This window comes from Ornithorhynchus anatinus, chromosome 3 (genome assembly GCF_004115215.2).
Source record: "Ornithorhynchus anatinus isolate Pmale09 chromosome 3, mOrnAna1.pri.v4, whole genome shotgun sequence".
NCBI lineage: Eukaryota > Metazoa > Chordata > Mammalia > Monotremata > Ornithorhynchidae > Ornithorhynchus > Ornithorhynchus anatinus.
The window spans coordinates 125,781,699-125,802,060 of record NC_041730.1 but is presented as its reverse complement, the minus strand read 5'-3'; the positions used below and the strand labels follow the sequence as shown (position 1 = coordinate 125,802,060).

Genomic DNA, 20,362 nt, shown 5'->3' with positions numbered 1-20,362 from the left:
ATACTGCTTCTCTGATAAAAACAGAGTCAGTAGACGTTTCCTGCCCACAGTGAACTTACCGTCCAACCCATTACCCCTTAGCAGGGTGGCGTACGACAGCCAGCCTTATTCAAATCATTTTACTTGTCATCCTTGAGGACACAACAAAGAATTTAAAATCCAGGGCTCGAATAGGTCTGTGATCCCTCGGGGGAACTCTCCACTCAAAGGACCCTAAACATCATCACTCTCCACTCAAGAGAGCCTAAACATCATCAATCATGAGAAGACCTTAAGATTGTCATTTGCCGAATGCAAATGATCATATCCTCAAAGCACTCACAAAAGAAGATACGCAAGCAATACCAGACTGTTGGCTGTGTCGGCGTCGCATTATTTATTCATTCATTCAATTAATTCAATAGTATTTATTGAGCTCTATGTGCAGAGCACTGTACTAAGCGCTTGGAATGTACAAATCAACAACAGATAGAGACAGTCCCTGCCCACTGACGGGGCTTACAGTCTAATCGGGGGAGACAGACAGACAAAAACAATAGCAATAAATGGAATCAAGGGGATGTACATCTCATTAACAAAATAAATAGGGTAATGAAAATATATACAATTGAGCGAACGAGCACAGTCGCATTAGGTATGGACACAAAGTCTAAAGAGGAACAAGGTCAGGTACCGGTGGCCTGCGGCCGAAAACCCTTCCCAGAGCGCTGAGACAGAGATGAAAGCCATCCAAGTTTCCTTTGCAAGCATACTTATGTCCGATGATGTTTTTAATGATATTTGTTAAGCACTTACTATGTGCCAAGCACTGTTCTAAACACTGGAGTAGAAACAAGCTAATCAGGTTGGACTCGGTCCCTGTCCCGCATGGGGTAGTCTGCTGTGTGACCTTAGGCAGGTCACTTAACTACTCTGTGCCTCAGTTACCTCATCTGTAAAATGGGGATTTAGATGGTGACCCCTAGGTGGTTCATGGACCAAGTCCAACCTGATAACTTTGTATCTACGCCAGCTTTTACTACTATGCCTGGCTTAAATACAATTTTTTAAAATCCCCCTTTTACAGGTGAAGAAACTGGGGTTGGGGGGGCAGGGGCAGAGAGGTTAAGTGACTTGTCCAAGGGCACACAGCATGAGCGTGGCTCAGTGGAAAGAGCACAGGCTTGGCAGTCAGAGGTCATGAGTTCAAATCCCAGATCTGCCACTTGTCAGCTGTGCGACTGTGAGCAAGTCACTTAACTTCTCTGTGCCTCAGTTCCCTCATCTGTAAAATGGGGATTAAGACTGTGAGCCTCATGTGGGACAACCTGATTACTCTGTATCTACCCCAGGGCTTAGAACAGTGCTCTGCACATAGTAAAGCAGCGTGGCTCAGTGGAAAGAGCACGGGCTTTGGAGTCAGAGGTCATGAGTTCGAATCCCGGCTCCGCCACTTAGCTGTGTGACTGTGGGCAAGTCACTTAACTTTTCTGTGCCTCAGTTGCCACATCTGTAAAATGGGGATTAAGACTGCGAGCCCCACGTGGGACAACCTGATTCCCTTGTGTCTACCCCAGCGCTTAGAACAGTGGTCGGCACATAGTAAGCGCTTAACAAATAACATTATTATGAATTGGCCAGAAAGAGATAATTGAACCAAGAAGGCCAGTCGGTCCTTCAGTAGGATGACAGATGATGTAATACCAAGCTTCAGACAAAACTGAAGGGAGTGGGGTATTAAAGTAACACTGGGGAAGATGCAGGACAATTACAACAGATAAAGTTCCTGTCCCACATGGAGCTCACAGTCTAAGGGGGAGGGAGAACGGGTACTGAATGCCCATTTTACAGGTGAGGAGACGGAAGTGCAGAGAAGTGACCTGCCCAAGGTCACACAACAGGTCAGTGGCAGGGCCGGGATTAGAATCCATGTCACCTGACTCCCAGTGTGCTCTGACCATCAGATCACACTGCTTGTCACCATACTCCTCCCCAGTCAGCATCCCCTATGGCCACAAGCAGCGTGGCTCAGTGGAAAGAGCACGGGCTTTGGAGTCAGAGTTCATGGGTTCGAATCCCGGCTCGGCCATTTGTCAGCTGTGTGACTTTGGGCAAGTCACATGTGTTACCTCAGTTACCTCATCTGTAAAATGGGGATTAAGACTGTGAGCCCCATGTGGGACAACCTGATTCCCTTGTTTCACCCCAGCGCTTAGAACAGTGCTCGGCACATAGTAAGCGCTTAACAAATACCAACATTATTATTGCCACTGATGTCACACCGAGCTGATTGAACAGTTTCCCCTACATCATTCTGAACTGAGAGCCTAATTTGTTTATTTTTGTGGTACTTGGTAAACGCTCACTCTGTGCCAGGCACTGTACTCTGCTCAGGAGTAGAGAAAACATCATCAGGTTGGAGACAATTCCTGCCCCCACAGAGGACTCGACCTAAATTGAAGGAAGATTTGATTCCCATTTTACATATGACGTAAATCAGGTCCAGATAGGTGAAATGAGTTGCCCAAGGTCACACATCAGGCAAGTGGCAGAGCCAAGATTAGAACCCAGGTCCTCTGGCTCCCAGGCCCATGTTCTCTTCACTAGGCCACGCTGCTTCCCCCTCTCCCCTCCATAAAAACCAGTGCTGATGGTGGAACCATTTCGATTCATTCATTCAATAGTATTTATTGAGTGCTTACTATGCACAGAGCACCGTACTAAGCACTTGGAATGTACAATTGGGCCACAGATAGAGACAATCCCTGCCCAGTGACGGGCTCACAGTTTAAACGAGGAGCAGGAAATGTTAGGAGCAGCGAGCTCAGAACAGTGTTGGGGGCAGAGGCAGGAATATTCTAAAAAAGACCTTCCTCCACTGAGCTTTTCCAGACCTCAGCATTTGTTCTGCTGATAGTGTCTGCTATTCCTGCTGGAATCCTGAAAAATTGTCTACTGACATGGATGGCAAAGAGCACAGAGTCAGTCAGTTGTATTTATTGACTGCTTCCTGTGTGCAGAGCACTCTACTAAGCACTGGAGAGAGGACACTATAACAATATAACAGACATAGTCCCTGCCCACAACAAGTTAAGTCCAGAGGGGGAGACGACAACAATATCAATGAATAAATTACAGATACTGCACAAGTGCTGTGGGGCTGGGAGGGGGATGGATAAAGGGAGCAAGTCAGGGCGAAGCAGAAGGGAGTGGGAGAAGAGGAATTGATCAGGGAAGACCTCTTTGAGGAGATGTGCCTTCAATCAGTCCATCAATTGGATTTATTGGGCACTTACGGTGCGCAAAAGCTATCGAGACTGTGGCCGAGTAGCTATCATCTGGTGCATATGGTGCAATACTGGGGTAACTTTGCTGTCATTGATTCTGCATGCAAGAAACCTACATGGGCATCACAGTTTGCGGCACTCCTCCCCCCCTTGCATGTGGTGTTCATGGCAGTACCTGTGAAAATGTGACTGGCAGGAATGGGAAGTTCCTTGAGGGCAGGGATCATGTCTGCCATCTCCATTACATTGTGTACTCTCGTAAGTGCTTAGTACAGTGCTCTGGACAGAGAGCATAGTGAATGGAGCCCGGGTCTGGGAGTCAGAAGGTCATGGGTTCTAATCTCAGCTCCGCCACTTGTCTGTCACTTCACTTCTCTGGGCCTCACTTCCCTCATCTGTATAATGGGGATTAAGACTGTGAGCCCTAAGCAGGACAGGGACTGTGTCCAACCCGATCTGCTTGTGTCCTCCCCAGCACTTAGAACAGTGCCTGGCACATAGTGAGCGCTTAACAAACACCATGATAATTAATAATAATAAAGAAGCTCTTCACAATTCCACTGATAGATGAAGAGCAGCACTGTGCAAACCACTACAGTCAATTCCTCCATTACAGGTTCTCAGTCCTTAGGTTTGAAGTTCATCCGTCATTCCCGACAGGAGACTGCATCATCATCGATTGGTCGCCTAGCACGAGGAGCTACCACGTACTTAGCTTTCGGGACCAGGAGTCCAATGTGTCCCTGAAATAGGAAATAGTCTGGGCATCATCAGATGGCCAAGGAGAATTGCCACCAACAAGTCCTAAAGGGCAGCCGGTCTACCAACACAGTAACTCTGCTCGTAAGCTCGTTGCTCGGTGCAGTAAGCTCATTGTGGGCAGGGAGCGTGTCTACCAACTCTGTTATACTGAACACTCCCAAGCACTTGGTACAGTGCTCTGTTCAAGGTAAGTACTCAATAAGTACGACTGATCGATTAACTGCTGCCCAGGAACTCCAGGCTTCCCAGACTGAGCCCCCGTTTTCCTCTGGTCCTCCTTGAATTCCCATCACCCTGACTCCCTCCCTCTGCTCTGCCCCCTTCCCCTCCCCACAGCACTAGTGTATATTGCCTTGTCTCTCTCATTCACCCCACACATCCAATCCGTCACCAAGACCTGCCGGTCTCACCTTTATATCACCAAGATCCGCCCTTTCCTCTCCACCCAAACAGCTACCTTACTGTGACAGGCTCTCGTAATATCCCGGCTAGATTACCGTGTCAGCCTGTTCTCTGATCTCTCTTCCTCCTGTCTCTCACCGCTCCAGTCTATTCTTCATTCCGCTGCCCGCCTCATCTTCCTGCAGAAACGCTCTGGGCATGTCACTCCCCTTCTTAAAAACCTCCAGTGGTTGCCTATCAACCTCCACACGAAACAAACACTTCTCACTCTGGGCTTCGAGGCTCTCCATCACCTTTGTTCCCTCCTATCTCTCCTCCCTTCTCTCTTTCTACTGTCCACCCCTCATGCTCCGCTCCTCCGCTGCCCACTTCACCATTCCCTGTTCTCGCCTATCCCGCCGTCGGCCCGTCGACCCTTGGGCCACATCCTCCCACTGTCCTGGAATGCCCTCCCTCCTCACATCCACCAAACTCACTCTCTTCCCCTCTTCAAAGCCCTACTGAGAGCTCACCTCCTCCAGGAGGCCTTCCCAGACTGAGCTTCCTCCTTTCCCTCTGCTGCCTCTCTGTCCCCCCCCTTCACCTCCCCTCAGCTAAGCCCCCTTTTCCCCACCTTTCCCTCTCCTCCTTCCCCTCCCCTCAGCACTGTGCTCCTCCGCTCATATGTATGTATCTTTATTACCCTATTTATTTTGTTAATGAGATGTACGTCCCCTTGATTCTATTTATTGCTATTGTTTTTGTCTGTCTCCCCCGAGTAAGCCTGTCAATGGGCAGGGACTGTCTCTATCGGTCACCGAATTGTACATTCCAAGTGTTTAGTACAGTGCTCTGCACATAGTAAGCGCTCAATAAATACTATTGAATGAATGAATATTTATACATATTTATTATTTATTTTTTGATGTGTATATATCTGTAATTCTATTCATTTACACCGATACTATTGATGCCTGACTACTTGTTTTGTTTTGTGCTCTGCACATAGTAAGCGCTCAATAAATACTATTGAAGTACTATTGTTGTCTGTCTCTCAACTTCTAGACTGTGAGCCCGTTGTTGAGTAGGGATTGTCTCTATCTGTTGCCGAATTGTACTTTCCAAGCACTTAGTACAGTGCTCTGCACACAGTAAGTGCTCAATAAATACAACTGAATGAACTAAACTGGAGTAGTGGACTAGGTTGCTTTACTATAAGATTCCCAAACCACCAAAGCACACGGTAAGGTGGCTGCAGACAGAAGAAACCCCTAAAAGCTTCTCTGGAGAAGAATGTCAGATTCATTCATTTCATTCATTCAATAGTATTTATTGAGCATTTACTATGTGCAGAGCACTGTACTAAGCGCTTGGAATGTACAAATCGGTAACAGATAGAGACAGTCCCTACCCTTTGACGGGCTTACAGTCTAATCGGGGGAGACGGACAGGCAAGAACAATAGCGATAAATAGAATCAAGTAGCAATAAATAGAATCAAGAATTCAGAAGCACTGACCTTGACTCTTGGAAAGTATGGATTTGCAGCACAGGATTGGTTCCATGGACAGATGAGGAGGGTAGCAGTAGGGCTTAATGGATAGAACCTGGGCCTGGGAGGCAGAAGGACCTGGGTTCTAATCCCGGCCCGCCACTCATCTGCTGTGTGACCTTGGGCAACTCACTTCACTTCTCTGTGCCTCAATTCCCTCATTTGGAAAATGGGATTAAGACTGTGAGCCCATTGTGTAATTCTATTTATATAATTCTACTTATTTTATTGTGTACATATGTAATTCTATTTATTTATATTGATGCTATCAATGCCCGTTTACTTGTTTTGATGTTTGTCTCCCCTTTCCAAACTGTGAGGCTGTTGTGGGCAGGGATTGTCTCTATTTGTTGCTGAGTTGTACTTTCCAGGAGCTTAGTACAGTGCTCTGCACAAGTAAGCACTAAATAAATACAATTTAATGAATGAATAATTTATTTATAATATCTGTAGTAATGTATTTATTTTATTTATATTAATGTCTATCTCTCCTCCAGACTATAAGCTCATTATGGAAAGGGAGTCTGTTAATTGCTCCTAAGCACTTAGTATGGTGCTTTGCACACAGTAAGTGCTCAATATGAATGAATGAATGAATGAATGAATGAATGAATGAGAGGAGTTGTGTCCAACCCGATTGTCTTGTATCTACCCTAGCACTTAAACAGAGCCTGGCACATAGTAAGCGCTATACAAATACCACAATTATTATTGTTATTATTATTATTATCAGGGAAAGTGTTAGAGTCACAAACAGCTGCTGTCTCTGCAAAGATCCACTGAAGCCAAAAACAAAGAATAATTTAGGATTGCAGGGGGACACAAGCAATCCTTGTGGTTATATCCCTGCATGTGAGAGTAAAAGTACTTGAAATGGTATTATCCTCAGGGAGAAAAGACAGCGTTATCACAAGAGAAGTAGCGTGGGTCAATGGAAAGAACAAGGGCTTGGGAGTCATAGGTTGTGAGTTCTAATCCCAGCTCCGCCACTTGTCAGCTGTGTGACTTTGGACAAGTCACTTAACTTCCCTGGGCCTCAGTGACCTCATCTGTAAAATGGGGATGAAGACTGTGAGCCCCACGTGGGACAACCTGATTATCTTGTATCCCCCCCAGTGCTTGGCATATAGTAAGTGCTCAGTGGAAAGAGCACGGGCTCGAGAGTCAGAGGTCATGGGTTCAAATCCCGGCTCTGCCACTTTTCATTCATTCATTCATTCAATAGTATTTATTGAGCGCTTACTATGTGCAGAGCACTGTACTAAGCGCTTGGAATGAACAAGTCAGCAACAGATAAGAGACAGTCCCTGCCGTTTGACGGGCTTACAGTCTAATCGGGGGAGACGGACAGACGAGAACAATGGCAATAAATTGTCAGCTGTGTGATTGTGGGCAAGTCACTTAACTTCTTTGTGCCTCAGTTACCTCATCTGTAAAATGGGGATTGACTGTGAGCCTCATGTGGGACAACCTGATTTCCCTGTATCTACCCCAGCACTTAGAAGAGTGCCCTGCACATAGTAAGTGCTTAACAAATACCAACATTATTATTATTATTATTAATAACAAATACCATCATTATAGGTCTGAGACTGTAAGACTGTAGACTTTATGTCTGCAGACTGTAAAGCACATTGTGGACAGGAAAGGTGTCTAAAAACTCCCTTAAGAGTTTAGTACAATGCTCTGCACAAGATAAGCACTGAATAAATATGATTGATTGATGGATGGAAGGTAGTTGTGGACAAAGAGCAAGGGATATTGGTGGTTGGTTTGTATCTGGCAGAGCAACCCAATTTAATAAGAGCAATCTTATTAGAAGTGTATATCTCCTTGATTCTATTTATCTTGATGATATTGTCTTGTTTTGTTTTGTTCTGTTTTGCTCTGCCGTCCGTCTCCCCCGTTTAGACTGCGAGCCCGTCATTGGGCAGGGATCGTCTCTATCTGTTGCCAAATTGTACATTCCAAACGCTTAGTACAGTGCTCTGCACATAGTAAACGCTCAATAAATACGACTGAATGAATGAATTCTTAGAGCAGCTTGTGGGCAGGGACTGCTACTACAAACTCTACCACATTGGTCCCGCCCAAGCTCCTTGTAAAGTGCTCAGCACATTGTATGCACTCAGTAAGTGCTATTGACTGACTTTATCCAAGTGCAAGCAGCATGGCCTAGTGAAAAGAACACGAGCCTGGGAGTCAGAGGACCTGGGTTCTAATCCTAGTTCCTGCACATACCTACTGGGTGACATTGGATAACTAATTTAAAATGATCTGCTCCTCAATTCCCTCAAATGCAAAAGGGGGATTCAATACCTGCTCTCCCGCCTACTTAGACTGTGAGCCCCATGTGGGAGCTGATCATCATGTATGTACCCCAGCATTCAGTACAGTGCTTGACACTAAGTGTGTCAATTGTTATTATTATTATTAATAAATGCAAGACATGTAGGAAACATGTTCAATTGTAAAACAAATCAGCTCACTTACCTCCTAGATTAGGAAAAGTTTGAGCACACACACACCTTGTAATTTACTTAGATTAATGTCTGCCTCCCCTTCTAGACTGTAAAGTGGTGGGCACAGAATGTGTCTATCATTAGATTGTACTCACCCATGCTCTTAGTACAGTGTTCTGCACACAGTAGGCACTCAATAAATTTGACAATAAATGAATGGATGAATGGGGAGCAGCTAGAGACTGGAAGGTCCACTTGGCACCTCACCCTCATGCACTACCTAATGCCAAGAGCCTGGGCTCGGGAGTCAGAGGATGTGGGTTCTAATTGCGGCTCCGCCACTTGTCTGCTGTGTGATATTGGGCAAGTCACTTCACTTCTCTGTGCCTCAGTTACCTCATCTGGAAAATGGGGATTAAGACTGTGAGCCCCACGTGGGACAACCTGATCACCTTGTATCCCCCCAGTGCAAGAGAAGCAGCGTGGCGCAGTGGAAAGAGCATGGGCTTTGAAGTCAGGGCTCATGAGTTCGAATTCCAGCTCTGGTACTTGTCAGCTGTGTGACTGTGGGCAAGTCACTTCACTTCTCTGTGCCTCAGTTCCCTCATCTGTAAAATGGGGATTAAGACTGTGAGCCCCGCGTGGGACAACCTGATTCCCCTGTGTTTACCCCAGTGCTTAGAACAGTGCTCTGCACATAGTAAGCACTTAACAAATACCAACTGTGCTTGGCACATAGTAAGTGCTTAACAAACACTGTAATCATTATTATTATTATTCTCCGATTCCTCCTGTTGGCACAGGGGGAGGGACAGAGGCAGGGGGAGAGGGGCAAGGGAGGGTATCAAACCAGAAATCTTCCCCCATGCCCCTCCTGGACTACAATTCCAGGATCCAGTCTCTGGGGCCTGGTGCCAAGCGAGCCTGGAAGCGAGTCAGAGCCCAATTGCAGCCCAAGATTCCCGGTGGTTCCTGGAGCGCCGAGTTATCCGGCAGCCCTCTGGATAGCATCCCCAGGATCTCAAAGTCCCAACGGGGGGCTCCGCAAGGCCCAGCCCCCACCCAGACCCCGGTTCAGCCCAAATGGGTTCATTCATTCACTCAATTGTATTTATTGAGCACTTACTGTGTGCAGAGCACTGTACTAAGTGCGTGGAAAGTAGAATTCGGCAACAGCTAGTGACAATCCCTAGCCAACAACGGGCTCACAGTCTAGAAGTGGGGGGAGACAGGCAACAAAACCAAACCAGTAGACAGGCATCAATAGCATCAAAATGGATAAATGGAATTATAGATATATACACATCATTAATAAAATAAATAGAATAATATGTACATATATACACCTGTGCTGTGGGGCGGGGAAGGAGGTAGAGCAGAGGGAGGGAGGGAATAGGGGCAATGGGGAGGGGAGGAGGATGTGCTTGGTCCCACCCCACTGGCTTGGACCTTTCAGGTCCTCTTGAGGCAACCATGTGTTCTGGAGATCAATTTTCAGAGGAATGACGGTTTCCACGGGGAAAAGCCAAAGATAAGCCCCCACACCCCTCTACCGTTGGTTCTGAGTGAATTAGGAAGATAAAAATCAGCATTACGGGGATCCCATCCTGCCTCCAAGTCCGCCCCTAAGAACCCAGCTGTCAGCGGAGAGAAATTCAGACGGTCGGGCCCTTCCATCCTTCTCCCCTTGCCCCCTGCCATCCTTACTGGTCTTTACTGGTGGGGCCTGGAACTCCCATAGACAAGCAGATGGGGATGAGGGGAGAGGGGAAAGGCCTAGTCTCCAGAACCTGGGCGTCGGCCATCAATCACGCCTAGCCATGAGCCCAACCGAAACAACGTCCAAGAGACCCAGGGGACCGATTCCAAGGCAATGCTCTCTTTGCCTGCATAAATTCCTCTTTAACGTTTTCCTGTCAATTAAAGCTCAAGTGTGATCAGAGCTACTAGCCAATCTTATATTAACTGGCTAATGACTCAGTCCACCACTTTAACAGAGAGTTGGGGGGGAGTGAGACCTGCCAAGAACAGTGATCTCTTTCAACTTCTCCAACAATAATAATAATAATGGTATTTGTTAAGCGCTTTCTATGTTCCAAGCACTGTTCTAACTGCTGGGGTAGACACAAGGTAATCAGGTTGTCCCTCGTGGGGCCCACAGTCTTAATTCCCATTTTGCAGATGAGGTAACTGAGGCACAGTGAAGTTAAGATTGAGAAGCAGCGTGGCTCAGTGGAAAGAGTCCGGGCTTGGGAGTCAGAGGTCGTGGGTTCTAATCCCGGCTCCGGCACTTGTCAGCTGTGTGACTTTAGGCAAGTCACTTCACTTTTCTGTGCCTTAGTTACCTCATCTACAAAATGGGGATGAAGAATGTGAGCCCCACGTGGGACAACCTGATTACCTTGTATTTCCCCCAGTGCTTAGAACACTGCTTGGCACATAGTAAGCGCTTAACAAATGCCATCATTATTATTAAGCGGCCTGCCCAAGATCACACAGCGGACAAGTGGCGGAGCCAGAATTAGAACCCACTTCCTCTGTCTCCCAAGCTAGGATTCTTTCCACTTAGCCACACTGCTCCAATCCTCCTGGCGCAGATTGTGGGCGACCTTGAGTCCAGAGCAGAGTTGGGAAAAAGCGGGGGGGGGGGGGGGGGAATGGTCCTCCCTCCCCGCCCCCCCACCCCCTCCAAATCCCTTTATCACACTGTCTCCCACCACCCCAACACACACACACCTCTCCACATCCCAGCCTCAGCCCTTGCACATCTGTCCCTCCTCCCCGTTGACTGGGAATTGAACCGTTGTCTGGGAATTAAACCGTTCCTAATCCGGCTACCTGTCAGCAGCAGCCCCCCTCTGACCTGACCCCTTCTCTCATCCCCTCCTCCTGTCCCATCATGATGTGTGTGTGTGTGTATGAATTAAACTCTTCCTTCTCCATCTACCTGTCAGCAGCAGCCCCCTCTGACCTGACCCCTTCTTCCCACCCCAGCATCATGGTGGGGGGGGGGGTATTAGAGGGAGGAGGGGAATGGGGAAGGGATGGGAAGGGAAGGGGATGAGGAAGGGAAGGGAGGGAAAGGGAAGGGAAAGGGAAGGGAAAGGGAAGGAAAGGGGAAGGGAAAGGGAAGGGGAGGGGAAGGGAAAGGAAGAGAAAAGAAGGGATGGGGGAGAGACGGGGAGGGAGAGGGAAGGGAAGGGGAGGGGAGGGAAGGGAAGGGAGGGGGAGGGAAGGAAGGGGGGGGAGGGGAAGGGGAGGGGAGGGAAGGGAAGGGGAGGGGAGGGAAGGGAAGGGAAGGGGAGGGAAGGGAGGGGAGGGAAGGGGAGGGAAGGGAAGGGAAGGGGAGGGGGAGGAAGGGAAGGGGGGGAGGGAAGGGAGGGAGGGAAGGGAGGGAAGGGGAGGGAGGGGGAGGGAAGGGGAGGGAAGGGGAGGGGGGAAGGGGAGGGGGAAGGAAGGGAAGGGAAGGGGAGGAAGGGGAGGGAAGGGGAAGGGAAGGGGAAGGGGAGGGAAGGGGAGGGAAGGGGGAGGGAAGGGGAAGGGGGAGGGAAAGGAGAGGGAAGGGAAGGGGAGGAGGGAGGGAAGGGAGGGAAGGGGAAGGGGAGGGAAGGGGAGGGACAGGAGGAGGGGAGGGAAGGGAAGGAGGAGGGGAGGGGAGGGAAGGGAAGGGGGAGGGAAGGGGAGGGGGAGGGAAGGGGAGGGGAGGGGAGGGAAGGGGAAGGGAAGGGAAAGGAAGGGAAAGGGGAGGGAAGGGGAGGGGAGGAGAAAGGGGGAAGTGGAAAGGGGTCTCCCGATAAGCCTGCCAGCTCCGGCCAGACCAACTGAGCAAGCAGCCAATCCTTCCGGACCGGCTCCCCAAGCCATGTGGCCTCTCTCAGGCCGGAAGCCCCCTCTCCACCCCTCCCCTCCAGGAGCTACCACCCCCCCAAAAGCTGCAAGAATTCAGCCCATCCTTGCGCTCGATTTACACCCTTTAGTCACCTCATCCTCGGCCCCACAACACCTCTGTAAGGTAGCAGTAATTTCTTTTAATGCCTGTTTCCCCCTCTAGGCTGTAAGTTCATGGTGGGCAGGGGAACGCGTCTACCAACTCTGCTATATTATGCCCTCCCAAGCGCTTAGTACAGTGCTCTCCACACAGAACTCGTTGTGGGCAAGATATATGGCTGCTATATTGTACTCTCCCAAGCGCTTAGTACAGTGCTCTCTACACAGTACTCGTTGTGGACAAGGAATACGGCTGTTATATTGTGCTCTCCCAAGTGCTTAGTACAGTGCTCTCCACCCAGTACTCGTTGTGGGCAAGAAATATATATGTCTGTTATATTGTACTCTCCCAAGCGCTTAGTACAGTGCTCTTCACACAGTACTCGTTGTGGACAAGGAATATGTCTGTTACAGAATACTCTCCCAAGCGCCTAGTAGAAGCAGCGTGGCTCAGTGGAAAGAGCCCGGGCTTGGGAGTCAGAGGTCATGGGTTCGAATCCCGGCTCTGCCCCTTGTCAGCTGTGGGACTGTGGGCAAGTCACTTCACTTCTCTGGGCCTCAGTGACCTCATCTGTAAAATGGGGATGACGACTGTGAGCCTCACGTGGGACAACCTGATGACCCTGTATCCACCCCAGCGCTTAGAACAGTGCTCTGCACATAGTAAAGCGCTCAACAAATACCAACATTATTAGTACAGTGCTCTCCACCCAGTACTCGTTGTGGGCAAGAAATATGTCTGTTACATAGTACTCTCCACAGCGCCTAGTACAGTGCTCTCCACCCAGTACTCGTGGGCAAGAAATATGTCTGTTGGACTCTCCCAAGCGCTTAATACAGAGCTCTCCACACAGTACTCGTTGTGGACAAGGAATACGTCTGATATAGTGTACTCTCCCCAGCGCTTAGCGCAGTGCTCTGCACACAGCAAGGGCTCAAAAATACGATTGACCGAGGGACAGCCCCGGGGGTGGAGGAAAGGGGGTCCAGTTCCACAGGGTCTGAGAGAGAATGAAACTGTGAGTGAAAAATCGGCATTTCAGAAGCCAGCATTCAATCAATCAATCTAGCAGTGGTACTTATCCCAGTCTTGTTCCCCATTTGACAGATGAAGTAACTGAGGCCCAGAGAAGTGAAGTGACTTGCCCAAAGTCGCACAGCTGACAAGTGGCAGAGCCGGGATTAGAACCCATGACTTCTGACTCCCCAGCCCGTGTTCTTTCCACTGGGCCAGGCGTACTTATTCATGCAGAGAAGCAGCGTGGCTCAGTGGAAAGAGCCCGGGCTTGGGAGGCAGGGGTCATGGGTTCGAATTCCCACTCTGCCACCTGTCAGCTGTGTGACTGTGGGCGAGTCACTTCACTGCTCGTTGCCTCAGTGCCCTCATCTGTAAAATGGGGATTAAGGCTGTGAGCCTGACGTGGGACAACCTGATGACCCTGTATCTCCCCCAGCGCTTAGAACAGGGCTCTGCACCTAGTAAGCGCTTAATAAATACCAACATGATTATTATTATTCATTCAATCGTATGTACTGAGCTCTTATTGTGTGCAGAGCCCTGTACTAAGCGCTTGGGAAAGTACAATACAGCAATAAAGAGAGACAATCCCTGTCCACAATGAGCTCACAGTCTGGGTTGTGGGGGAAGACAGACATCAGTACAAGTAAAGAGACATTGAGCGCTTACTGTGAGCCCTGGACTAAGCGCTTGGGAGAGCTCAGTACATTCCCTGCCCTCAAGGGGCCTCCAGCAGTGTGGCTCAGTGAAAAGAGCCCGGGCTTGGGAGTCAGAGGTCATGGGTTCTAATCCCGACTCCACCACTTGTCTGCTGTGTGACTTTTGGGTAGGTCACTTCACTTTTCGGGGCCTCAGTGACCTCATCTGTAAAATGGGGATCAAGAGACAGTCCCTGCCCTCTGACAGGTTTATAGTCTAATCGGGGGAGAGTAAAGGCTTAGCAAATACCATCATTATTATTATTATTATTATTACATTCATTCAATAGTATTTATTGAGCGCTTACTATGTGCAGAGCACTGGACTAAGCGCTTGGAATAGGACAAGTCGGCAACAGATAGAGACAGTCCCTGCCGTCTGACGGGCTTACAGTCTAATCGGAGGAGAGTAAAGGCTTAGCAAATACCATCATCATTATTATTATTACATTCATTCAATAGTATTTATTGAGCGCTTTCTACGTGCAGAGCACTGTACTAAGCGCTTGGGATGGACAAATAGGTAACAGAGACAGTCCCTGCCCTTTGACGGGCTTACAGTCTAATCGGGGGAGACGGACAGACAAGAACAATGTGAGGAGGGAGGGCATTCCAGGACCGCGGGAGGACGTGGAGGCGCTTACTATGTAATAATAATAATGATGGTATTTGTTAGGCGTTTACTATGTGCAAAGGACTGATCTAAGCGCCGGGAGGGGAATACAAGGTGCTCGGGTTGTCCCACGTGGGGCTCACAGTCTTCATCCCCATTTTACAGATGAAGTAACTGAGGCACCGAGAAGTGAGGTGACTTGCCCACAGTCACACAGCTGACAGGCGGCGGAGCGGGATTAGAACCCACGACCTCTGACTCCCAAGCCCGGGCTCTTGCCACGGAGCCGCGCTGCTTCTCGAAAGCTCCTTAGCGGAGCGCAGGCCTCCCCTCTCCCCCCTTCACACACACACACACACACACACACACTTTTTTTGACCACCCCCCCCAAAAAATCACGACCCGCCCCCCCAGCCCCTCCCTGACGTGCGTCCGCAGGGGACGCGACTCTCCTAGGGAAGCCCGGCTTGGGGAGGGAATAATAATAATAATAATAATAATAATAATAATAAATCATTCATTCAATCGTATTTCCTGAAAGTTTATTGAGTACAGAGCACTTTACTAAGCACTGAGCACTGTACTAAGCGCTTAACACTGTACTAAGCCCTTGGCACTGTACTAAGCGCTTGGCACTGTACTAAGGGCTTGGCACTGTACTAAGCACTGAACACTGTACTAAGCCCTTGGCACTGTACTAAGCGCTTGGCACTGTACTAAGGGCTTGGCACTGTACTAAGCACTGAACACTGTACTAAGCGCTTGGCACTATTACCATCATCATCATGGCATTTGTTAAGCGCTTACTACGTGCCAGACTGGTGGCTAGAGCCCGGGCCTGGGAGTCAGAAGGTCGTGGGTTCTAATTCCGCTCGCCACTTGTCAGCTGTGTGACCTTGGGCAAGTCCCTTCAATTCTCTGGGCCTCAGTTCCCTCCTCTGCAAAATGGGGATGAAGACTGGGGAGCCCCACGTGGGACAACCTGATCCCCTTGTATTCCCCCCTGCGTTTAGAACAGTGCTTTGCACATAGTAAGCGCTTGACACACGCCATCATTATTATTATTATATTATCTGTAAAATGAGGATTGAGACTGTTTCCCCCCACCCCCTTCTAGACCGTGAGCCCGTCGTTGGGCCGGGATTGTCTCTCTCTGTTGCCCAATTGTCCTTTCCAAGCGCTTAGTACAGTGTTCTGCACATAGTAAGCGCTCAATACAAACGAGTGAATGAATGACTACGGGACAGGAACCATGTCCACCCCGACTTGCTCGTCTCCATCCCCCTCTCCCCCGCAGCGCTTAGTCCAGTGCGTAGCCCCTAGTAAGCGCTTAACATAGTAAGCGCTCAATACATACGATGGAATAAATGAATGAACAAAAATACCGTGATCACTATTATTAGAAGCAGCACAGTGGAAAGAGCCCGGGCTTGGGAGTCAGAGGTCATTTAGTCATTCAATAGTATTTATTGAGGGCTTACTATGTGCAGAGCACTGTACTAAGCGCTTGGAATGGACAATTCGGCAACAGATAATAATGTTGGTATTTGTTAAGCGCTTACTATGTGCCGAGCACTGTTCTAAGCGCTGGGGTAGACACAGGGGAATCGGGTTGTCCCTCGTGGGGCTCACTGTCTTCATCCCCATTTTACAGATGAGGTCACTGAGGCACAGAGAAGTGAAGTGACTCGCCCACAGTCAGCTGACAAGTGGCAGAGCCGGGATTCGCACCCATGACCTCTGACTCCCAAGCCCGGGCTCTCTCCACTGAGCCACGCTATCCCTGCCCATTGACGGGCTCACAGTCTAAGAGGGGGAGACAGACAGACAAAAACAGTAGCAATAAATAGAATCAAGGGGATGAACATCTCATTAAAACATGAGCAATAAATAGAATCAAGGGGATGTACATCTCATTAACAAAATAAATGAGGTAATAAAAAATAATATACAAACGAGCACAGTGCTGAGGGGAGGGGAAGGCAGAGGAGCAGAGGGAAAGGGGGGGAAAAGGGGGCTTAGCTGAGGGCAGGTGAAGGTGAAGGGGGGGTAGAGAGGGAGCAGAGGGCAGAAGAGGTCATGGGTTCTAATCCCGACCCCGCCTCTTGTCAGCTGTGTGACTCTGGGCAAGTCCCTTCACTTCTCTGAGCCTCAGTTGCCTCCTCTGTAAAACGGGGCTGAAGACGGGGAGCCCCACGTGGGACAACCTGATCCCCTTGCATCCCTCCCAGCGCTTAGAACAGTGCTTGGCACATAGTAAGCGCTTAACAAATACCATCATTATTATTGTTATTATTATCTGTAAAATGAAGATTGAGACCGTCTCCCCCCTTCTAGACTGTGAGCCCGTTGTGGGGCAGGGATTGTCTCTCTCTCGCCCAATTGTTGGGCAGGGATGGTCTCTATTCATTCAATAGTATTTATTTGGAGTCAGGGCTCATGAGTTCGAATCCCAGCTCTGCCACTTGTCGGCTGTGTGACTGTGGGCAAGTCACTTCACTTCTCTGGGCCTCAGTTCCCTCATCTGTAAAATGGGGATTAAGACTGTGAGCCCCACGTGGGACAACCTGATTCCCCTATGTCTACCTCAGCGCTTAGAACAGTGCTCGGCACATAGTAAGCGCTTAACAAATACCAACATTATTATTATTATTATGTGCAGAGCACTGTACTAAGCGCTTGGGATGAACAAGTCGGCAACAGATAGAGACAGTCCCTGCCGTTTGACGGGCTTACAGTCTAATTGGGGGAGACGGACAGACAAGAACAATGGCACTAAACAGCGTCAAGGGGAAGAACATCTCGTAAAAACAATGGCAACTAAATAGAATCAAGGCGATTCATTAACAAAATAAATAGGGTAACGAAAATATATACAGTTGAGCGGACGAGTACAGTGCTGTGGGGATGGGAAGGGAGAGGTGGAGGAGCAGAGGGAAAAGGGGGAAATGAGGCTTTAGCTGCGGAGAGGTAAAGGGGGGATGGCAGAGGGAGTAGAGGGGGAAGAGGAGCTCAGTCTGGGAAGGCCTCTTGGAGGAGGTGAGTTTTACTCTTGCCGAATTGTCCATTCCAAGCGCTTAGTCCAGTGCTCTGCCCAGAGTAAACGCTCAATACATACCTTAATTCTATTTATGTGCTATGGTTTTAATGAGATGTTCTTCCCCTTGATTCTATTTACGGTCATTGTTTTAGTCCGTCTCCCCCGATTAGACCGTAAGGCCGTCAAAGGGCAGGGACTGTCTCTATCTGTTGCCGATTTGTCCATTCCAAGCGCTTAGTCCAGTGCTCTGCACATAGTAAGCGCTCAATAAATACTATCGAATGAATGTAATAATAATAATGATGATGGTATTTGCTAAGCCTTTACTCTCCCCCGATTAGACTGCAAGCCCGACAGAGGGCAGGGGCTGACTATCTGTTACCGATTTGTCCTATTCCAAGCGCTTAGTCCAGTGCTCTGCACATAGTAAGCGCTCAATAAATACTATTGAATGAATGTAATAATAATAATAATAATAATAATAATGATGGTATTTGCTAAGCCTTTACTCTCCCCCGATTAGACTGCAAGCCCGTCGGAGGGCAGGGACTTGTCTCTGTTACCGATTTGTCCATTCCAAGCGCTTAGTCCAGTGCTCTGCACATAGGAAGCGCTCAATAAATAGTACTGAATGAATACATACGATTGAATGAACGACTATGGGACCGGGAGCGGGTCCACCCCGACTTGCTGGTCTCCCCCCGCGCAGCGCTTAGTCCAGTGCGTAGCCCCTAGCAAACGTTTAATAATGTTGGCATTTGGCATTTGTTAAGCGCTTATTATGTGTCGAGGACTGTCCTAAGCGCTGGGGGAGACACAGGGAAATCGGGTTGTCCCACGGGGGGCTCCCAGTCTTCAGCCCCATTTTCCAGATGAGGTCACTGAGGCCCCCGAGAAGTGAAGTGACCTGCCCACAGTCACCCAGCGGACAAGTGGCTGAGCCGGGATTCGAACCCATGACCTCTGACTCCAAAGCGGCTTCTAACATAGTAAGCGCTCAATACGTACGATGGAATGAACATTATTATCATTATGAATTATTATTAATAAGCGCAGGGACGGAGGTCGGTGCCAACCCCGAGCTGCCCGTGCCCATCTCCGGATGCCCCGATGCCCGCGGCAAAGTTGGGGGGCAAACTTTGTTGGGGGGAAGAAAAGGGGACCCCACCGGAGGGGGACGGGGATAATAATAATAATGCTGGTATTCGTTAAGCGCTTACTATGTGCAGAGCACTGTTCTAAGCGCTGGGGGAGAGACAGGGTCCCCGGGTTGTCCCCCGTGAGGCTCCCAGTCTTCATCCCCATTTTACAGATGAGGGAACTGAGGCCCAGAGAATAATAATCATGTTGGTATTGGTTAAGCGCTTACGAGGTGCAGAGCACTGTTCTAAGCGCTGGGGGAGAGACAGAGAAGTGAAGTGACTTGCCCCCAGGCATCCAGCTGACAAGCGGCGGAGTTGGGATTCGAACCCACGCCCTCGGCCTCCCCAGCCCGCGCTCTTTCCACTGAGCCGCGCTGCTTGAGCGCTTACTAGGTGCAGAGCACTGTGCTAAGCGCTGGGGGAGACGCCCGGGAGGAGCGAAGCGACTCTTCCCCAGTCCCCCAGGCGGGATTCGAACCCACGACCTCGGACTCCCCAGCCCGCGCTCTTTCCGCTGAGCCGCGCTGCTTGAGCGCTTACTAGGTGCAGAGCACTGTGCTAAGCGCTGGGGGAGACGCCCGGGAGGAGCGAAGCGACTCTTCCCCAGTCCCCCAGGCGGGATTCGAACCCACGACCTCGGACTCCCCAGCCCGCGCTCTTTCCGCTGAGCCGCGCTGCTTGAGCGCTTACTAGGTGCAGAGCACTGTGCTAAGCGCTGGGGGAGACGCCCGGGAGGAGCGAAGCGACTCTTCCCCAGTCCCCCAGGCGGCATTCGAACCCACGACCTCGGACTCCCCAGCCCGCGCTCTTTCCGCTGAGCCGCGCTGCTTGAGCGCTTATTGGGTGCCGAGCGCTGTCCTAAGCGCTGGGGGCGATGCCCGGGAGGAGCGACGTGACTCTTCCCCAGTCTCTCAGGCGGGATTCGAACCCACGCCCTCGAACTCCCCAGCCCGCGCTCTTTCCGCTCAGCCGCGCTGCTTGAGCGCTTAGGAGGTGCCGAGCACGGTGCTAAGCGCTGGGGGAGACGCCCGGCCCAGGAATAGGGCGTCGCGTGAGAGCGGCGCGGGGGGCCGCTGCGGGGGCACCTACCGGCTCGGCAGGGGTCGCGGACGGGGAGCGGGGGTCCGGGCGGCGGCCGCGGGGCCGGAGGGAGGAGGAGGAGGGCGGCGGCGGCGGCGGCGGCGGCGGCGGCGCGGGGCAGGAGCAGCGGCAGCAGCCAGGGCAGCGCCAGCGACGGACGCACCATCGCGGACCGCGGCGCCGGGGACCCACCGGCCGCCGCGGAGGCTCCGCACACTGAGCGGTCGCGGTCGCGGCGGCGGCGGCGGCGGCGGCGGCGGCGGCTGCTCCTCCTCCCGCTCCGACGCCGCGCCCCCTGGCCGCGGGCCCCGCAACTGCAGCCGCCCCGAGGACACGCCCCCTCCGCCCGACCACGCCCCCCC

General features: G+C 50.4%; 1 protein-coding gene across 1 annotated transcript in view; it reads right to left on the bottom strand.

Annotated features, from left to right (window-relative positions):
• Window positions 1-20,070, bottom strand: part of TLL2 (tolloid like 2) — a gene marked incomplete at its 5' end in the record, with an annotated part of 194,141 nt that extends 174,071 nt beyond the window's left edge. The window contains one exon of the mRNA XM_029059893.1: window positions 20,010-20,070. Within this exon, the coding sequence (XP_028915726.1) occupies window positions 20,010-20,070 (61 nt within the window). The remainder of the gene's footprint in view (window positions 1-20,009) is intronic.
• Window positions 20,071-20,362: the final 292 nt, after the last annotated feature.